At 41.1% G+C, this 19899-nt stretch overlaps 1 protein-coding gene across 1 annotated transcript in view; it reads left to right on the top strand.

Annotated features, from left to right (window-relative positions):
- The window catches only part of LSAMP (limbic system associated membrane protein), a 664196-nt gene that overhangs the window by 600703 nt on the left and 43594 nt on the right, over nt 1–19899 (top strand). Inside the window, exon 4 of the mRNA XM_065942930.1 lies at nt 16798–16932. Within this exon, the coding sequence (XP_065799002.1) occupies nt 16798–16932 (135 nt within the window). The remainder of the gene's footprint in view (nt 1–16797; nt 16933–19899) is intronic.

The raw sequence follows: 19899 nt of genomic DNA, 5'->3' as shown, positions 1-19899 counted from the left end.
TAAGGTCACACAGACATCTTGGTTCTGCTATTTATTTTCTGTGTCATGTTGGGCAAGTTTCTTAATTTTACTAAACTTAAGTAGCTTCGTTTTTAAATAAAGAGAAAAGAATAAGCCTGTGCAGGTAGATGAACTAGTGTATGTAAGAAGCCTGAATGTTACAAAGTGGTACTAACAAACAGAGGAATTGTTAGTTCAGTGATGGGACTTGAGTGTCAAGTTCAACGCAGAACATTGATTCTTCTCTTGATAATTTAACTTTTCTCTTTCAATCTCCCCCAACCTAAAAACTGGGTTGGTCCCCAATCCCAGGTGAAGGTTAAACCTGTCAACTGCAGTTAGAGAGAAGAAAGGAGATGTGCCTCTGAATCTCCGACTACTGAGATCAGCTGCATGAGTACCAAGTGTAGATATGCTCAAGTCGTAGTGATCTGTATAAACATACAGATGCCTGGGTCTTACCTCAGGCAGTTCTGACTCAGTAAGTCTGTTGAAGAGCCCAGTGATCTGCTTGTATAAGAAGCTCCCAGTATGGTTCTTACACATGTCATCTATGGGTCACAGTGTGATCGGCACTTGAATAGATGCTGGCAGGAACCTGAAATAAGCTGATCACTATGCCTAGGCACAATATTTACGTAATTTTTCTAAAGTGAAAACAAAAGGGAAGAAACACTGATTCATGCAGCTACCTTTTATTTCAAAAACAGCAGCAAGTTTTAAAATTCATTTCAGGTGACGAGATCCTCAAATATCTGATGCATGGAGGCCATTTGTAAAGGGTATAGAGTAATGTATTTGACAGCATATTTGACTGAAGTTTATCAATTTCAGTTGCACAGTTTATCAACTTGCACAGAAAATGTACTCAAAATGGTGATTTTTAATAGTCCTTACAGAAAAGTCTGTGGTCTCACTTCAGTGAAGCCATTTCTAGGACATGCATAAATAATTACAGTCCAAGTTGCCTGCTTTCTAAATATGCAGTCCTTGGATCTACTTCAGAGACTCTTAAATAAATGGATAATGGGCTTCCCTGGTGGCTCAGATGGTAAAGAATCCATCTGCAATGCGGGAGAGCTGGGTTCAATCCCTGGGTTGGGAAGATTCCCTGGAAGAGGGCATGGCCACCCTCTCCAGTATTCTTGCCCGGAAATCTTCATAAACAGGGGAACTTTTGAGCTGTAGTCCATACCTTTGCAAAGAGTTGGACCTACTGAGCAACTAACACACATACACACAGCATACTCAATAGAGAGATTATCTTAGTCAGTTCAGATTGCTATACCAAAGCATCATAGATTGGATGGTTTAAACAACAAATACTTACATCACACAGTTCTGGAGGCTAAGATATCCAAGATCAAGGTGCCGGCAGATTCAGTATCCAGTGAGAACTCTCTTCTTGGTTCATATACAGCAGTCTCCTTCCTGTGTCCCCACATGACTGAAGGGGCCAGAGCTCCTTGGGACCTCTTTTATAAGGGCACTACTCCCATTCATGAGAACTCCACCCTCAGGGACTCAGCATCTTCCAAAAGGCCCTACATCCTAGTACCATCACAGTGAGGGTGATGGATTTCAACATAAAAACTTTGGGAGAACACAAATATTCAGTCTATAGCAATATGCTTTGCAATTCTCAAGTGTCTTCAACAAGCATTTGACAAGTCCTAGACTGAAATCTTTCCTGGTGGCTCAGACGGTAAAGAATCTGCCTGCAATGTGGGAGACCTGCGTTTAATCCTGTGTTAGGAAGATCCCCTGGAGTAGGACATGGCAACTCACTCCAGTATTCCTGCCTGGAGAATCCCCGTGGACAGAGGCGTCTGGCAGGCTACAGTCCATGGAGTTACAAAGTCGGACATGACTGATTGACTAAGCACAGCACACAGCACAGATTGAAGTCTATTAGCAACTGAATCTCTATATATTCAGTTATTTTTATAGTTGCAGTGAGATCCTTATAAGGTAAGAATGAGAAGTAAGGTAAGAATGAGAAGGAAAAACCTTCTAAGCAGATTGATCAGCTTCCTAGAGTAAGACAAAATGGCTTCAACACTGACCTGGGAAGTTGTCTGATATAAACAAATGATTGAGTACATTTATATGCTTGGTTGAGATACAAAGTTCTGTTCTATATACTGTGGGAAAAAAAAACTGAGCCTAATATTTTTGAATGACAGGTATTATTTAGTACCTGCTCTCTCCATCCATAAAAGTTCTCTATATAGATCCTATAAATTGTATACTTTTAAGGAAGTAATTTCATGATTCTTGCATGTTAGGCCCTAGGGGGCCTAAGCCACTAGTGAATTTAGAAGTCCCCCCGGCGGGGCGCAGGGGAAAGATAAGTTGGGTTTTGCTTGGGCTGAAGGAATATAAAAGAAAAACACTAGAAAGAAAGGATGGATTCTTTCTACCTACACCTCCGACCTCCTCCCCTTTTCTGAAAGGCTCTTGGTTCATATCATTACAGAAAATCAAGTTGAGACTGTTCTCAGAATATGCAGGTCCTGTGGCTATGATGATAATAGGGTACAGAGATTCCTGTGTAGTGGTGCCGCATCAAGGCTAGTAGGCTATTACTCAGTGATAGAAAGGAGAGGACTTACAAGCCTCCAGCCTCAGAAGAATGGAGTTATTGACAACTAGATGATGGGTCAAGTTCGTAGTCTAGCCCCAGCTGGGCACTGCAGTGAAATATGAGTGCCAGCAACATGAACCAAAGAACAGCCAAGCAAACTGGTCAACAGGGTGGAGAACAGGAAGAGAAAAAGTGTCCAACTGCATACAGGTACCTGCCACATTCTGGGTAAGCACGGAAGTCCAAACCCCTCTCAATAGTGGGTGAAGAGCTTCTAACAATTGGCCATGCTTGAGTCTCACTGATTCAGGGCAGGGTGGGCCTGCAGGTCACAATTTTTTAATAGACACAATACAGGAGGTAGACTGAAGCAGACAATGCCCACGTAGTAATAAAATTCCTTAATGCATGCTAATTAGAGAATTGCTCTGATTTTATGTGGTATCAACTTCCTTGCTACCATTCCTCCTGTCATTTGATAATGGCATCTTATTTTCCCATTAATTCTTCTTGCCTTATGCTAGAAATAGAAAAATCTCAGAGATTTTCTTTTTCATTATGAAAAACCTGCCCTGAGGATAACAGCCACAAGGGTGGGTAAGTCTTTCCCCCAGACTGAAATTACTAAATCCAATTCCATTTTTAAGAAACTTTTAATATAAAAGTAATACATGATCTATGTCAAAAATTCAAGCAGTAGAGGGAGCATAAAATGAAGAGAAATTTCCTGATCACATGCTTCTGCCTCTCCTGATTCCATAATCCGTAAGTCAGACTGCAAGTAATATTGTGTAGATACTGTGTATATATAAGCAAATGTGTTAAAAAGTATACATATGAATATATGCATTTATGTATATATATAAACACAAAACAGATATACATAGTATTTTATAACCAACAATCTTTTTATGACTGGATAGAGTTATAGTATGTGAATGAAACTTTCTTAAGTGAATGCATTTGTATGAAAAGCACATAATAGATACTAGATAAAACAGTGAAGGCTTTCTGGTGGCTCAGACATTAAAGAATAAACCTGTAATGCAGAGACCTGGATTTGATCCCTGGGTTGGGAAGATCCCCTGGAGAAGGGAATGACTACCCACTCCAGTATTCTTGCCTGGAGAATTTCATGGACAGAGGCGCTGGTGAGCTACAGTCCATGGGGTCACAAAGAGTTGGACATGACTAAATGACTAAGCACACACACACATATACACACAAAAAAAAAACAGTGAAAAATACTTTGTGATGAACTTTTCATTGGTTTGCTTTGTAATTTTACAACTGTACAGCATTCATGGGAAAAACAATAGGTTTTGCTTATCTGTAATTTTCATAGGAGGGCATTTATACTATATTGATTGTTTTGTTTATTTCACACAATATTGTTTTGGAGATTGCCCACATGCTATATAGAGCCGTCATCTTTTCATTTTCTTTGCTGTCTAGGATTCTGTTATATGAATATGCCACAATCTATTTAATCTCTTCACAATGTGGGTGCTTCCAGTGCTGCTGTGAACATCTCTGCACATGGTAGTGGAATTGTTGGATCACTTCATGTCCTCAGCTTTAGTAGATATTGTCAAACTGTCTCCCAAATAGTCAGTCTAGCCTGCTGACTTTGAAAATTCAACTTTTTAAGGAGTTTGACCCTTTTATGTCATGTGTGTGCACGTGTGCTCGATTGCTCAGCAATGCCTGCCTCTTGGCATCTCCATGGACTGTAACTGGCCAGGCTCCTCTGTCCATGGGATTCTCTGGGCAAGAATACTGGAGTGGGTTGCCATACCCTCCTCCAGGGGATCTTTCCAACTCAGGGATTGAACCCTTGTCTCTGGTGCCTCCTGCAATGGTAGGCAGATTCTTTACCACTAGAGTCAGCTGGAAGCCACTATTTTATGTCATGTGTGCTTAGTCACTCAGTCATGTCTGACTCTTGCAACCCCATGAACTGTAACCTCCCAGGCTCCTCTGTCTGTGGGATTACACCAGCAAGAATACTGGAGTGGGTTGCTGTTTCCTTCTCTAGGGGATCTTCCTGACTCAGGAATCAAACCCAGGTCTCCTGCCTTGCAGGCAGATTCTTTACCGACTGAGCTTGTAGCCCCTTTTACGTCATATGTATTTTAAATACATTTTTAGTCTTAATATTTATGTATTAACTTTGTTGATGAAGGTTCAATTCCTGGGTCAAGAAGATCCCCTGGAGAAAGAAATGGCAACCCACTCCAGTATTCTTACCTGGAGAATTTCATGGACAGAGGAGCCTGGCAGGGGTCCATGTGGTCTCAAGAGTAGGACAGGACTTAGTGACTAAACCACCACCACTGATAAGAAATAAAATCAGGGCCTTCCAGGGGTATTTAACTGTATCTATCTTTGATAAGTGTATGAGTTCCATAGAGTTAGGAATAATATATTTCTTCTACTTCCTCAAATTCTTGTAATTCTGGTTTAAATATTGACCTCACAAGGTAGAAATAGATATTTGTCAAATGATTGTAATTGTACTCAGAAACCATGCTCTACTATGCAGATCAGAATCCACTAGCATATGTATTTTTAAGTATTTAGGTCTTATTATACCAAAACTTTATATTTTGAATTGTTACTCTTATTCAGCATTGGAAGTCACCCTATCTCTATTCCGTTTACCCCATTGATGATTAATTCCTTCTTTTTGGCTGTAGTTATCTTCTTCTGTTTATAAAGAGCTCAGAAAATAAATGAACAGATATAAAAGTGAAGAATTAAAAAATAAGTAGTTTTATTTTTCACCTATATCCAATTATTTGGACTTCCCTGGTGGCTCAGTGGTAAAGAATCTGCCTGCCAAAGAAAGAGACATGGGTTTAATCCCTGGGTTGGGAAGATCCCATGGAGAAGGGCATGACAACCCACCCCAGTATTCTTGCCTAAAGAAGAGTACCATGGACAGAGAAGCCTGGTAGGCCAGTAGTCCATGGGATCACAAAAGAGTCACACACAACTTAGCAACTAAACAACAGCTGTTTAAACAACAACATCCAGCTGCTTAAACAGCAATATCCAGCTGTTTAAAAGGAATCCCCACTTGAATGTTTAAGGTATGAAAACTCATTTTATGACACACACACACCTCCACCCCAGCTGCATAAAAATATCATCCAGTCCACAAGTCAGTCAAATGGAGAACTTCGGGGCCACCCCTTTCCCTCACTTGCCACTTTAATTAGAGTGGAGTGTGTGAAAGCAGTGCCCTCCCATCAGGCGAAGGCAGTCTTGGGGGCTTCCTTCATTTCAATCATTTAAACCTCTGTGGTGGCCTTTTCCTCTCCCTTTGTTTTTATTTAAAAAGAGGTGGAGGAAACATCCTCACGCAGTGCCTTTTAAATGAAGTAACTTGTCAAGTCAGAGACTGTGGCAGTAATCTGAAAGGCAGTAAATTTAGCGACCCTCACTTGCACCGACAGCCTGTCATGCACTTGAAACATAAATAGCAGTGGAGACAAATCGCTGCTGTTTTCTTATTAAGTGTTGGCCCACTGGCCTCATAGCCTCGCTTGGGCCCACCCTGGGAGGGCGACTGCTGTCCAGAGAAGGCATGAGCTGTCTCCATGTCTCTCCCACTCCACCTCTCCAGTGTAGCCCCAACTCTGCCGCCACGACCCTCACTTCCACTACAATCCGTCTGCCTCACAGAGGCTCAAAAACCCCAAGACTGAGGGGTATTGGTCCACAGAGGGCAGCAACACAAACTGAATGTTGATGGGGTAATTCCTCATTCATTCACTTTGATCTAAAGGCAAGGAGCAAATTTCCAGACTTCTTACCTGCTTTTAAACTACTTTTGTCTTTTTTTTTTAAACTTTCTTCTTAGTCACTGGGTTTTCAATTATTTATTTTTTTAATTGAAATATGCTTGATTTACCATGGTGTGTTAATTTCTGCTGTTCAGCTAAGTGATTAAGTTATACAGACATACATCCTTTTTTACACTCTTTTCCACTGTGATTTAGCACAGGATATTGGATATAGTTCCCTGTGCTATACAGCAGGACCTTGTTGTTTATCCATTCCATATATAATAGTTTATATCTGCTTACTCCAAACAGTCTATCCTCCCCTACTCTCCCTCCCCCTTGGCAACCACCAGTCTGTTCTCTATTGTCTGTTTAACCATTTTCTTTTCTGGCCTCCCCCCATCCCTACTCTCTACTTTCCTCTTCATTACTTGCTTATAGACTCTAAGCAAGAATACTTTCCTAAATTGGCTAGAAGGGCTCATTTAGCAGTGAGGCTAGATTGAGAAGGGAGACTGAGATTTTGGGGTTGAGCCCCAGTAATGTCACTGCAACGTCGGGGCCTGGGATGACAGGACCAAGGACCAGATGAGGCCAAGGCCTCCTTTGTTTTAATTACCTTTCAAAGACTTCTCGGCAGCCACAAAATTATCCCCAGTAATCCTTCCACAGTGCAGTTGCCCTGCTGAGTTTAACACATTCACTTACAAAATGCCAGTTGATTTATGTGACTCTTAAAAGCAGCAGCCACTGCTCTCATCTCTCTTGATATTTAATCCTCAGCCTTGGCAGAGTCACTAATGACAGGTCATGGAAGACCCCCTACAGTTCTGATGACAATGGTGGGAGGATCTTGGTTGTTGCTGCCTCTGACCCGCAGCTCTAATCTCTGCCTCGCCCCCTTCTTTGGAAATAGTCTAAAACGCAATCAACACCTGCAGAAATTTTTATGTCTATTTTATTCCAAAGAAGGATTCTAAGTGTGTGTTTGCTTTTTTTTTTTTTTTTCCAGTTTTAACTCTTTGCCTCTTCTTCCCCTCATCCCGGAATAATAAAAAAAGATGTAAGACGGTGATTCCCTGCTTTATGACATAATGCTACATCATACAAATGTACTATAGTCTCTTCTACCAAAGTTTGAATTACTACCAGTATATATATTACATGTTTAACTACATTTAGCCCTAGTTTCTGAGCAGTTCTATATATTTCTGAGTGCCTGTGAAATGTAATCCCCAGGATAGTCCAACCTGATACCAACTGTGTCAAGAATGGAGCTCATTATTTTCACCCCAAAATATGCATCCTTTCCTACTTTCCTGAATGGTACTAACTGCCTTTAAGCCCAGGAAGTCACTAGCTTTCAATCTATGAAAACATGCTGTGTTTAGAATATATTTCTTCACACCCTAGGAAACTCAAGTGGACCACAGGAGACCCCAGAGCAGGTGAGGTTCCGAGGATGGATGACGCATTCCCTTCTCCTGCCCTCACAGACATCTCCACTCTTTCCCACTGAGTCTAGACTCTGCCTCAGCATCCTCCCCAGTATTGAGCCACTGTCAGTTTGTCAGGGTTGATGATGGCTATATGACAACCTTAAAGAAACATCTCTACTTTCACAGCAGTTCACAGGGCAGCTTACTACTATACATTTTGATACTCAGTACACCAAGAAATTGGCACTGAGAGTACGTGGTGTTGTTATACAAAAGACTTCAGGCAAGTAAAATTTCCATGATGTTCCCCGAGTACATACCCTGTTTTCTCAAGAAAGAAAGGAAGGAAAAATGGAAGAAAGAAAGTTTAAAATAAATCATTTTTTTAATGTCATTTTACTCAGTGCCTTATGGGAGCCAGAAGGCTCCACTGTGCCTTCATTGAGATGCAGAGATCCTGAACATGGCGAGTCCAGAGTCTTCACACCACCCTTCACACCCCTGCCTATGTATTGCTGTCATATCACGCTGCTCATTTCTCCTGTGTGGAGAGCTCTATTTCAGGCAGGATAACCAGATTGCCACACCCTTTTACAATTCACTGGCTCTGTTTCTGTCCACTTGTGTTTTTCAACTTCTTGAAAACTCACTTCTCCCAGTAAGTCTTTCCTAATATCAGTGCATTCTGCACTGTCCCTGCAGCTCCTTTGCTGTCTGCTGGCATTTGTGTGCGACAATGGCTTTATATTGCTTTTGGAAGGACTTCTGTAAATGAGTGCATATAAACTTTTAAATACCAGCTTTTTTCTCATTGATTGCTTTACTTGATTCTCTTGATGAGTAAGTAGAGAAACTTTGAAGAAACTGAAGACTGTCTTTTTATTTTCTTTATCTATAACTGAGCTCCACTGTTTTGGAAATTCCCCAAGTGTCCCGTTCTCAACCTCATAGTTATATTCAGAAGACAGAACTAGAGCAGATTCCGAGAGCTAAGAATTCAGCTAATGAGAATCTTTACTGATAAAAATAGTCATGCCTAGATAGGAAAACGGTCTCCAAATGTCCACAGACCTAGTTCAAACCTGCATTCTTCCTTAATATCATTACAAACTCTGGAAATTTCCTTAAAGGTACACTCTAAACCTGAATTCCTCATCTTAATGGTGTGAGTGTGAAAGTAGCTCAGTTGTGTCTGACTCTTTGCAACCCCATGGACTGTAACCCACCAAGCTCCTCTGTTCATGGAATTCTCCAGGCAAGAATACTGGAGTGTGTTGCCATTCTCTTCTCCAGGGGATCGTCCCAACCCAGGGATGGAACCTAGGTTTCTTGCATTGCAGGCAGCTTCTTTACCCTCTGAGCCACCACTATGAATTAAATATGATCATGTCTGAATCACATAACAAAGTATCTAACGTGTGTTTATTAAGTGGTAGCTCCTTCCACAGTCTCTCTGCAATATTTCTTGAGCATTCTTGCATCCAGCTGTTCACTAGGGGGACAATGATGAGCAAAGCCAGACATGGTCCCTACAGTGGAAGATTAGCTGTCACCAATACAATTCCCCATCAGAGGACTAAACACAGAGGATCTTGATTCCAAGCCTAGCATTTAGAAAGGCTGAATGGTTTCTGTAAACTGATACCAAGTAGGAGGTAATGGTTAAGTGTGAGCACAATAACAAAATGACATGCCCCTGAAAAGGATGTGTGGAAGGCAGCTTCTGGTTGGATGCTGAGCTCAGACTATGTCAGCTAGCTGATTTTTTGTATATGAAAACAAAAACACAAACCGTAATGAATTGGATCTCTCTGGATGCCAGGAAATATAATGCCAGGGTTTACTTCTTCATGTGACCTATGCTCATTCATAGAGTCAAAGCCGGTTGTGAATTTTTCCAGGCATTGTGCTTGCCTCTGATTTCTGGGTACTAACTACACCCTTTGGGGCCACAGAAGGCATGGGGCCAATTTGCACAATATGCACCCTGCTGTGTCTTACTATTCAGAGAGGGAGCATTTCTACAGCAGAGTAATGAACTCCTTCCCTCCTATGTAGGCGCAATATCTTAATAGTCAGATACCTCTGTCTCTGGAGAATTCTCTATTCTTTCATTTCTATTCTTCTAACTATTCCTTATAATCATCCTCCTTGTATCAGTTCTCTCCATCCCACCCCCCCCCCACCCCCTCCACCACATTCATTCCCTTCAATACATTGTTCTTCCCTGTGACACCTTATTCTCTTATGATTGCTGCTCTGGCAGCTGTGTCTGCCACCTACACTGTCTTCTTTCAATCATGGATCAGTTACCACTCTTCACCCCTCCCTTGATGGGTGATGAGAAGTGGGAATGAGAAGCTGTTTCCACCTTTGGACAGAAATGTTGTCAAATACTGAATGGTCTCTCAGGTAGAATGTGAAGCAGAGAAACAAAAACTTCAAAGGATCTAGAGACATGGCTGGAAATATAAACAGAACCCATCACAAGCATTTTTTTCTAGATTTCTTGTGTTTCTCTCTTCCTTTTTTTTTTTTTTTTTTTTAGCATGTCTGTACAGAAAGTAATGTGCATTAAAAAAAAAAAGGAAGAAGCAAAAACAGGAACAGGTACGTCCTTAGGATAAAAAAAATGAAAACATGAAATGTACTGTAGAACAGAAACTTGTTACAGCATTTGAAGTTACCACAGGAAACTTCAAATGGCATTACTGATTCATGATCCTTTTTTTCTTTTCTTTTTAGAGGTAGAAGTTCATAGCTGAGTTTTGCTCACCCTCTTCACTGCCCCCCTTTCTGACCACAGACTCACACAAACACCCACATACATACATACATACATATATACATATATACCTGAAAGACGAGTGCCACTTCTTTGACTTTCATTAATCTATGTATACGTGTTTGTATTTACTGCCATTGTGTTTACAGTCACTTACTTAGAAAATATTCCAATTTAGGTTAATAATGGGAATGGCAACCCCATTTAAAACCCATCTTCCCTTCTGTAAAAGAATGATCTACAAAGATGTGATACATATGACTCAGAATAGTGGGGAAAAATGTTTCATCCATTTCCTAACATGTGCAAATCCTTGGAATGTTATATTAAAGTCATAAAACACTCAAATTTAACAAGTTTTCTAAATTTTACTTCCTGTATCTCAGATAAAGGTAAAAGAAAGATATCAAAATGATTATTAGGGTAGCAATCTTTTTTTTAAAATTTTAAATAGGGTATTGGATGTCATACCATGGAGAATTTTCAATAGGCTTGCTGTGTTTAGTGAGCAAATATTTGGGTGTTAGTGAATTTGCATGCTATTTCCTAAAATTTAAATGGTTATATGTAAATACATAGCCCTTTGTATGTATGCATATTGAAGGGGAAGGCGGTAGAGGAGAGAGGGGAAGACGGAAAAAGGGGAAATAGAGAAACACCAAGGCCATGTGTTTAATTTCAAATGGCTGCTTGCTTCCAAATGCCTGGTTGACCTTGGAAATATAAATGAATCAACATCTTGTATGTGAGCTCTACAGATTTTACCAAAGCACCACCCTCTGAAGGTACTGTACTCAGAAGGTAGCACCTGGTGTAGTTTAATTGGCGTTATTCCTGACTGATTTGCCTCTACATCAGGAAACACAGAAGAGAACATTTTCCTCCTGCTATTAGCTCGAGGCCCCTCTCTCTGACTTATGAAGAAATATTAAAAGAACTAATATGCGCAACTTGAGTAAACAGTGGCTAAGGGGCAATATGCTAATTATGTGAAGAGTTTGAAAGGCACATTCACTGAGGAGGATGAGAAGTTATTTAGTCTCGTAGCTGCATATTGCCAGGAGACACAAAAGCACAGCAAGCAAAGGGAGATTTAAACTAAACGCCAGATCCCAGAATAAATATAACACTCGGCAACGTGAGCAAACTTGTGGAAATAGGTTGAGATGTTTAAAATACCAAAATACTGAAATTTGCATTTCAAGTAAACATTTATACAAGGGCAGAAATGATAGGAACAAGAGAAAGGCCCATATTAGCCGCATTATGGCTAATATGAGAAGGGCCCATATTCCACCAGAGAATTTACCAACAGGTGGAGTGGCAGACTCTGCTCTCAGAGTCTTCTTTTGAGAGAGGGAGATGGTGACAGGGCCCCTGGGTTGAGAGCAGCTAGTCTGCCGAAACTGAAAGAATGGGAAAATAGGTGCCCTGAGGGGTACAGACACATGGGGGCCAGGGGAGGGGAACAAAAAGATCTGAGTGCATTTTAAAATTCTGCAACTTAAGATAAACGTGTTGTAGTCCGTGCCTTGAAACAAGAAACTGCAGTTGGTCAGATTAAAAATACGGCCTTGTGCCCATTTCCACCTGGGGCCTTGCTGTGCACTTTCTCCTGAAATAATAAATACCCACAGCAGATATATCCTTAGGACACTGCCAGAGATGCTCCATCCAGCGTTTCAACAGCAGAGTACTCAGCACACCCATCCTTCCCCAGTGAAATTGTTCTTTGTTAGTATCATTAAAAGGGAGCAAATCTATACACCAGCTTCTGTCACAGAAAGAACAGAAGGTATGGAAATTACCTTCCAATACTTGGTTCCCTTAAGCAGATGATGTGTTGAATCTGACCCTAGTTTCTGCTGTTGTTTCCTCTTTCAGTTAAGTTAACTCAACAAATGTTTATTGAGTAACTAGTCTGTGTTAGACCCTCTGCTGTGCATGGGGATATTGCAAGACACAGTCTCCAGGGAATTTAAAGTCTGGTTCTTTGACTTTCTAGCAACTGAAGAAAAGCCCATTTCCTCTCAAATCACAGTGGATTAATGAGAAAAGATCAAGTGAGAGATTGTGTGTTGTAGGCATAGTGTCCTGTGGGTACAAGAAAAACAGACTAGCAAGAACTGGCAGGATAAGAGGTCCCACTGAAGGATCCAAGAGATAAAGGAAGAATGACAAGAAGGGCCCAGAGATATTGTTTAATATTTTAAATTTTTATCAAGATTGTTGAATGAGGGAAGACCATCTAGTTTCTCTTAACTATATTTGGTTAGCGTCTTGAGAATCCCCTGCTCTGATGGACCAACTGTGCACATTGTTTGCTGGAGAGACAGGTGGCCTTCAGAGCGTAGGAGAGCTAGCATGGGAGAAACAAAATGACCTTTCTGTCTTATGGGTAGGACATTTAAAGGAAAACTCCCCCTTTATCCCGAGGTAGGATTGGGTGAATTCTTCTTAAACACATCAGATTGAAAATTCATCCCATGAAGATTTATTATCTGCTTATCATGGCTTCTCAGGTAGCTCAAATGGTAAAGAATCTGCCTGCAGTGTGGGAGATGTAGGTTCAGTCCCTGAGTCAGGAAGATCCCCTGGAGAAGGAAATGACAACCCACTCCGGTATTCTTGCTTGGAGAATTCTATAGACAGAGAAGCTTGGCAGGCTACCGTCCATGGAGTTGCAAAGAGTCAGACATGACTGAGTGACTAACACACTATCAGGAAAAAATGAGATGATGAATACCTACATTGGTATTCATGTGAGAATCTCAGATGTAAAACCCAATAAATGTTACTTTACTTTTTTCTAATTCATCTCAATGTTTACTCTCACAGGTGCCACTTCCCAAATGGAAAGGACCTTGGTTGTTGCTAAAAATCATCTTTCTCATGCCTGGAACTGGTTTATACCTTTCAGAAATTCAAAATGCAAGATCAGTTCAGTCGTTCAGTTGTGTCTGACTCTTTGCGACCCCATGGACTGGAGAACGCCAGGCCTCACTGTCCATCACCAACTCCCGGAGTTCACTCAAACTCATGTCCATTGAGTTGGTGATGCCATCCAACCATCTCATGCTCTGTCATCCCCTTCTCCTCCCACCTTCAATCTTCCCCTGCATCAGGGTCTTTTCAAATGAGTCAGTTCTTCACATCAGGTGGCCAAAGTATTGGAGTTTCAGCTTCAACATCAGTCCTTCCAATGAACATTCAGGACTGATTTCCTTTAGGATGAACTGGTTGGATCTCCTTGCAGTCCAAGGGACTCTCAAGAATCTTCTCCAACACCTCAGTTCAAAAGCATCAATTATCTGGCACTCAGCTTTCTTTATAGTCCAACTCTCACATCCATACATGACTACTGGAAAAAAAAAAAAAAGCAAGATAGGGATTCATTACTCAGCATTTCTAGTTATTTTATGGGATGGGAAAAGAATTCAGTGTTGTTGGCCATTTATAAGAAAACTCTAGTCCTCTTTCTTCTACTAACAATTCTGTACCTGGAAATAAAGCTGATGGATGTGGAAGCAGAGCGGGGCAGAAATCCCAAACTATTCTGAACTCATCTTTAATTCTTTTTTCTTTATAATCCACCATTATTCTCAAAATCAATAATGCTGTCTTTACTGTAAATCCCACTTTTGCACTCCAGATTTTTAATGAGCTTTGTCCTATTTTGGTCTTCAGTTGTCAATGTTGCCATTTGTCTTCAGGGTATTTATATTTAGCTTGAAGATTCTTAGCATCACTTAGTTGGCATGACTCTAAGTTCATGGTTGTAAGGAAGCTGGAAAGATCTTTTTATCTCCTCCAAGCCCAAATTCTTCCCAGCTAACCCAGTAAAGTAGACTGTTACCCTTTCCAAGATTTCTGTTTTCTTTCTTACCACATTCAATTTCTGTGGCGTGAGAAGTCAGATCTCACTACATGCATGAGTGTGGAGAAGAAAAAAGGTGAAAACAAAAGGAAGAAAAAAAAGCAGTGTTTTATAAATGCAGTAAGTCCCTTATATGCAAACCTTCAAGTTGCAAACTTTCAGAGATGTGAATGTGCCCTCGCATGTCCAGTCACAGAAGGCATGAGTGAAATTGCAGCTTGCCCTTCATCTCCTATTGCTGATGACTCTTCAACTCCTATCTCCCATCTTCTCTTCCTCTTCCAGTCAGTAACTCTTCTTGCCTGTACACAGACGTATGCCAACTGTTGTACTGTAGAACTGTACATTTCAAGATACTGTACTATAAGATTAAAAATGTTTTCTTTATTTATGTTTGTTTTTATGTATTATTTGTGTGAAAAGTATTATAAACATAATACATTACATTATTATATAGCTGATTATGTTAGTTGGGTACCTAGGCTAACTTTGTTGAATTTATGGACAAATTGGCCTTAGGAACATGCTCTTGGAATGGAACTTGTTCATATGCATACTGTAATATGCAGCTACATGTTGTCATTTAGCCACTAAGTTGTGTGACTCTTTTCAACCCCATGGACTGTAGCCCGCCAAGCTCCCCTGTCCCTTGGATTTCTCAGGTAAGAATATTGGAGTGGGTTGCTATATGTTTTTCCAAAGGATCTTCCCACCCAGGGATGGAACTCATGTCTCCTGCATTGGCAGGTGGATACTTTGCCACTGAGCCACCAGGGAAGCCCATATGCAGTTAGGCACTTAGAGACTAATTCTATAAAATGTTCAGTAGAAGCATGTACTTGATAATGTGCAGGACTCCAAACCAAATTATTATAACTATTGCCTTTTTGTTGCTGGGATTGCAAAGTTTCCTCAAAACTAGTGATAGTGACAATTAACAGAAGACGTGAAGCTTAAGAGTACTCCCGACAGCTGTGTTAAAGGATGTTATCAAAGAGGCACTAGCTTCTACTGGGAAGCTAGTTAACAGAGTTAGCTGACATATTCAGACAGCGAATTTGTCTCTCTGCTGGCTGGCTGTTATGTTGATTTGGCCTTCAGAGAATTTCCAGAAAAGGAAAGCAGCTTGTAGTATCTGAACAGAACTATTATTTGGTACCGTTTAGTGTAGAAGGACCAGGAGCAGGTTTTCCTCACAGTGGCAGGACTGTGTCCTCTAGCATCCTCCCAGCTACTCTGTTCTAAGGCAACAGCAGTGGCCTTGGTAACTTGAGGGGTATGGAAGTTGAATTTAGCTCTAGTCTGTAGGACTTTCTGGCCAAACTCTTCCCTGCTCAATCCCCATTCCTCTTCACCTTCTCTCTCCCCTTTTTCTCTTTCTCCCCCTCCATGTCTCGCCCCTGCACCTGAAGAAAGAAAGTCATTTAATCAATAAACCTGCCTATCTTGAGATTTCTTTATAAAAATGAACATATGCAGCTTTGTGCAGCTTTCCAAAATGGGCCTCCAGACCTCTGGTTCCAATGAATTAGGCCAATGATATTTAGCTCCCTAGCCCTCCCCACTCCACCATGTGACGAAATGAACCGTCAGCAGCACATTCTCATGGATCTGGCTGGCCCATGCCATGAAAGTCTCATGGATGATGTAGTTTGGTACTGAAGAAGGAAGCCATAACTACAACATAGGGTTTCGGACATGACCTTCATGAATAGAACTCCACGTAAGCTGGGAGAGAAGAGTGACAGCTTCTCAAAAGGAAGCAGCTTGTCCTAATAACAACTTCAGTGGAAAGTGTGATTTGCAATGTGGTCTAATGGATGATTCAGCCCTTCAGGGACTGTCCCTCTGAGTCCTTTACAACTGGCATGCCCCTCCCCACAACTCCCACTTTGCTCTAAGGCTTTAACCAGTGACTGATGAATGTGATGTATAAATATTCCAGTTTCTTGACTCTTGGTGGGGACAACTTGGAACTGGGCTCCATGCTGTGCCCAGAGCTCCCTGACGGGCTGAGCCAGGTTGCCCGCTGTGACACAAGACTTGACATTGGCATTGCTCCCTAGCTTGGCTCCTTTCTCTCCCAGATCCCATTTTCCCACTGCTCTACCAGTTTTTCCTGAGAACACTGCCTTCTTGATCATTTTCACATATACTTTTTGTCTTGGGGTCTGCATCCATAGACCCTGACCTCAGACAAAGAACACTATCAAATTATTGAAAAGCCATGTGGATTTATTGCTTATAAAAAGAAAAAAAAAAGGTAATCTGCTGCATATTTTAAACTTAAAAAAATCATGCAAACCTCTGTTTTTCAGGAAGAGAATTTGAAGGAGAAGAAGAATATCTGGAGATCCTCGGCATCACCAGGGAGCAGTCAGGCAAATACGAGTGCAAAGCTGCCAATGAGGTCTCCTCGGCGGATGTCAAACAAGTCAAGGTCACTGTGAACTGTGAGTATGGCAGGAGCCGACAGATGCCATGTGCCCAGGGCCCACCTCCACCTCCCGTGAGCTCTACAGATCCTGTTAGCAAGAGAACATTGCATTCCAAGCAGATGCTCCTCTGGTCAGGGATGCACATTTGTACATTGAACATATCCAAGGGCAGGACTTGGCCTTTGAATTTGATAAATCAACTGTACCAATTCTAAATATAACCCATAATGCATTTAACAATACACTCTATCTTTTACTCAGACTATAGAATTAAGAAAACATAATCAGACATCACTAGCAGTTCAGGCAATCACTCTTCTGGTCTTTGTGAAGACCAAGGTCATACCACTTTGGAAATAACAACCATTTGTATCTGCTTTAGCTGGAATTTCCATCTTAATGGATTGTTTGTCAGAAGAGAATAATTCAAGATCATATTTTATCCTCTGCCATTGAGCTAATTGGCCTTGGGAACAAACTTACGCCACCGTGGTCAGATACCATGTGTCCCTGACGGCGACAGGGGATACCTGATGGGTTAATATTGGTTATGTATTTGTCCCCAAGTATGGGCAGATTAGAAAAGAAGATTTCAGTAAGATGCATAGGTAAGTGGGCATACTTTGAACTTCTCAGATGAAAGGATCCTTAGATGTAGTTCAAAAGAGAAGAGGGGGAGGCAGGGGCAGATCCATATGATGTGTGTCACCCAGCACAGGAATAAAGAGAATTCGTTTATCCTGTTCAGTGAGGAGTGACTTTCCATGTCATTCAAGTCCCACATCACATAATTGTGGCTAGTGACAGGGACAAAAGTGTGTCCTGACAGTTCTTCTCTCCTGTGTGTTTAACACACACACACACACACACACACACACACACACACACACACACACAAGTACATACTCCACACTAACACATATGCATAGATGACATATATACATACATGCCCAAAAGCGCACAGACACACATGCGTAGACATCTTAACCCATATTTTAAAATACGCTTCGGACAGTGATAAGGTACTTTCCACCATCTTAAGCCTTCCATGCAATTGACCTAGGTGCTGCTGGTTCTGTTTAAAGTGCCTAGACAGGTAGATACCATTGACTCTTTTTCAGGGTTTGAAACACTAAAGTCCAAGGAGGTATAATTGCCTCTCCAAAGTGACACAGAAAGCAAGGGTGAGAAAAGGGATTCAGAGTCCAGTCTGTGATTCTAAAGCCTGTGCCCTTCCTTAGGAGAAAGGGGAACAGGCATTTTCAACTCTTGGTATGTACTAAGGAATTTATATTTGAGCTTTAATCTTCATGCAAACTCATAGGAGTTTGCTCATGCTTAGTCTGATTTTAAAAATTTGGAAACAGAGGCATAAAGAACCAAGAAAACTTGCCTTAGGTGACCTGGTCTCTTCTGGGCTGCACTCTTTCCCATGGCCTTGCTCCAGCCTGGCAGCCTTCTGAAACAGAAAGCAAAATCCCCTTCACACCAGATTTCGATGAATCTACAGATACAACACTGCTGTAGCATCTATGGCACTCATTTCCAAGAAGCAAGGGGCTGTGTCTGATAAGATCCAAAGTGGAAACAGTGACTGACTTTATTTTTTGGGGCTCCAAAATCACTGCAGATGATGACTGCAACCATGAAATAAAAAGACACCTACTCCTTGGAAGGAAAGTTATGACCAACCTAGACAGCATATTAAAAAGCATTACTTTGTCAACAAAGGTCCATCTAGTCAAGGCTATGGTTTTTCCAGTAGTCATGTATGGTTGTGAGAGTTGGACTATAAAGAAAGCTGAGTGCAGAAGAATTGATGCTTTTGAACTGTGGTGTTGGAGAATACTCTTGAGAGTCCCTTGGACTGCAAGGAGATCCAATCAGTCCATCCTAATGGAAATCAGTCCTGGGTGTTCATTGTCAGTACTGATGTTGAAGCCGAAACTCCAATACTTTGGCCACCTGATGTGAAGAGCTGACTGTTTTGAAAAGACCCTGATGTTGGGAAAGAGTAAAGGCAGGAGGAGAAGGGGACGACAGAGGATGAGATGGTTAGATGGCATCACCAACTCAATGGACATGAGTTTTAGTAAACTCCAGAAGTTGGTGATGGACAGGAAGGCCTGACACTGCGGTTCATGGGGTCACAAAGAGTCGGACATGACTGAGCTACTGAACTGAACTAAACTGAGTGTTTTTATCCTGTCATTGTCTGTGATTATTTTTTAAATAATAGAGATTTGAAATGCCAGTATTACTATTCTTTTCCAGTCCTGGGTGTGTTTCAAAGGCACATTAATGATCTCAATGTTATAAAATGCTTTAGGACCTTTTTTTCACATGAAAGGCAATTTCTCTGGTGTTGATATAAGTTTATAATTAGGTTAGCTAGCTTCTTTTATGTACACACAGCCATGCCGTCCTCTTCCACCTCTTCTCTGACTTTCGGAGTTAAGATTTTATTTTCTCTTAATTGACCTTCATCTTAATTAGATTTCTGAAAGTCCAATCATGGAGTACATTGAAAATATTTATGCTTCCATTGTGTGAAACATCAAAGCGGTCGGCGTTGCAGATGGTTCCCTAGATCAAAGCCAGCCGCCTGGGTCCTATTATTATTAGTGCAATTAGTCTGACACTGCTCCTTCTTGACTGTCCCTGAAGTGTAACTTAGAACAGAAGAAAATACTGATAATTTTCAAGAAAAGTCTTTTATGAAAATGTGAGCTTTTCCAAGTGACGAGTGAACCACAGAAGAATATGTACAGAGCCTCAAGATGCTAAAAAGACATGTCATAAGAAATTACACAGAAAACTAAAATGAGCTTAGTCAGCCAGTTCATCCTAAACAGCAGCACCTAGCACATGCTTTATAAAAATTGCTCAGTAAATGTTTACTGAATGAATAGGTGACCCACATGCTCACAGGTAAATTCTACTCTCTTAACATTTCTCCAGACTTTGCAAGTTGATATTGGT

The sequence above is a fragment of the Muntiacus reevesi genome, chromosome 8 (genome assembly GCF_963930625.1).
Source record: "Muntiacus reevesi chromosome 8, mMunRee1.1, whole genome shotgun sequence".
Lineage (NCBI taxonomy): Eukaryota > Metazoa > Chordata > Mammalia > Artiodactyla > Cervidae > Muntiacus > Muntiacus reevesi.
Note: the sequence above shows the minus strand (reverse complement) of the source record. Positions and strands in the feature narration are given on the sequence as shown.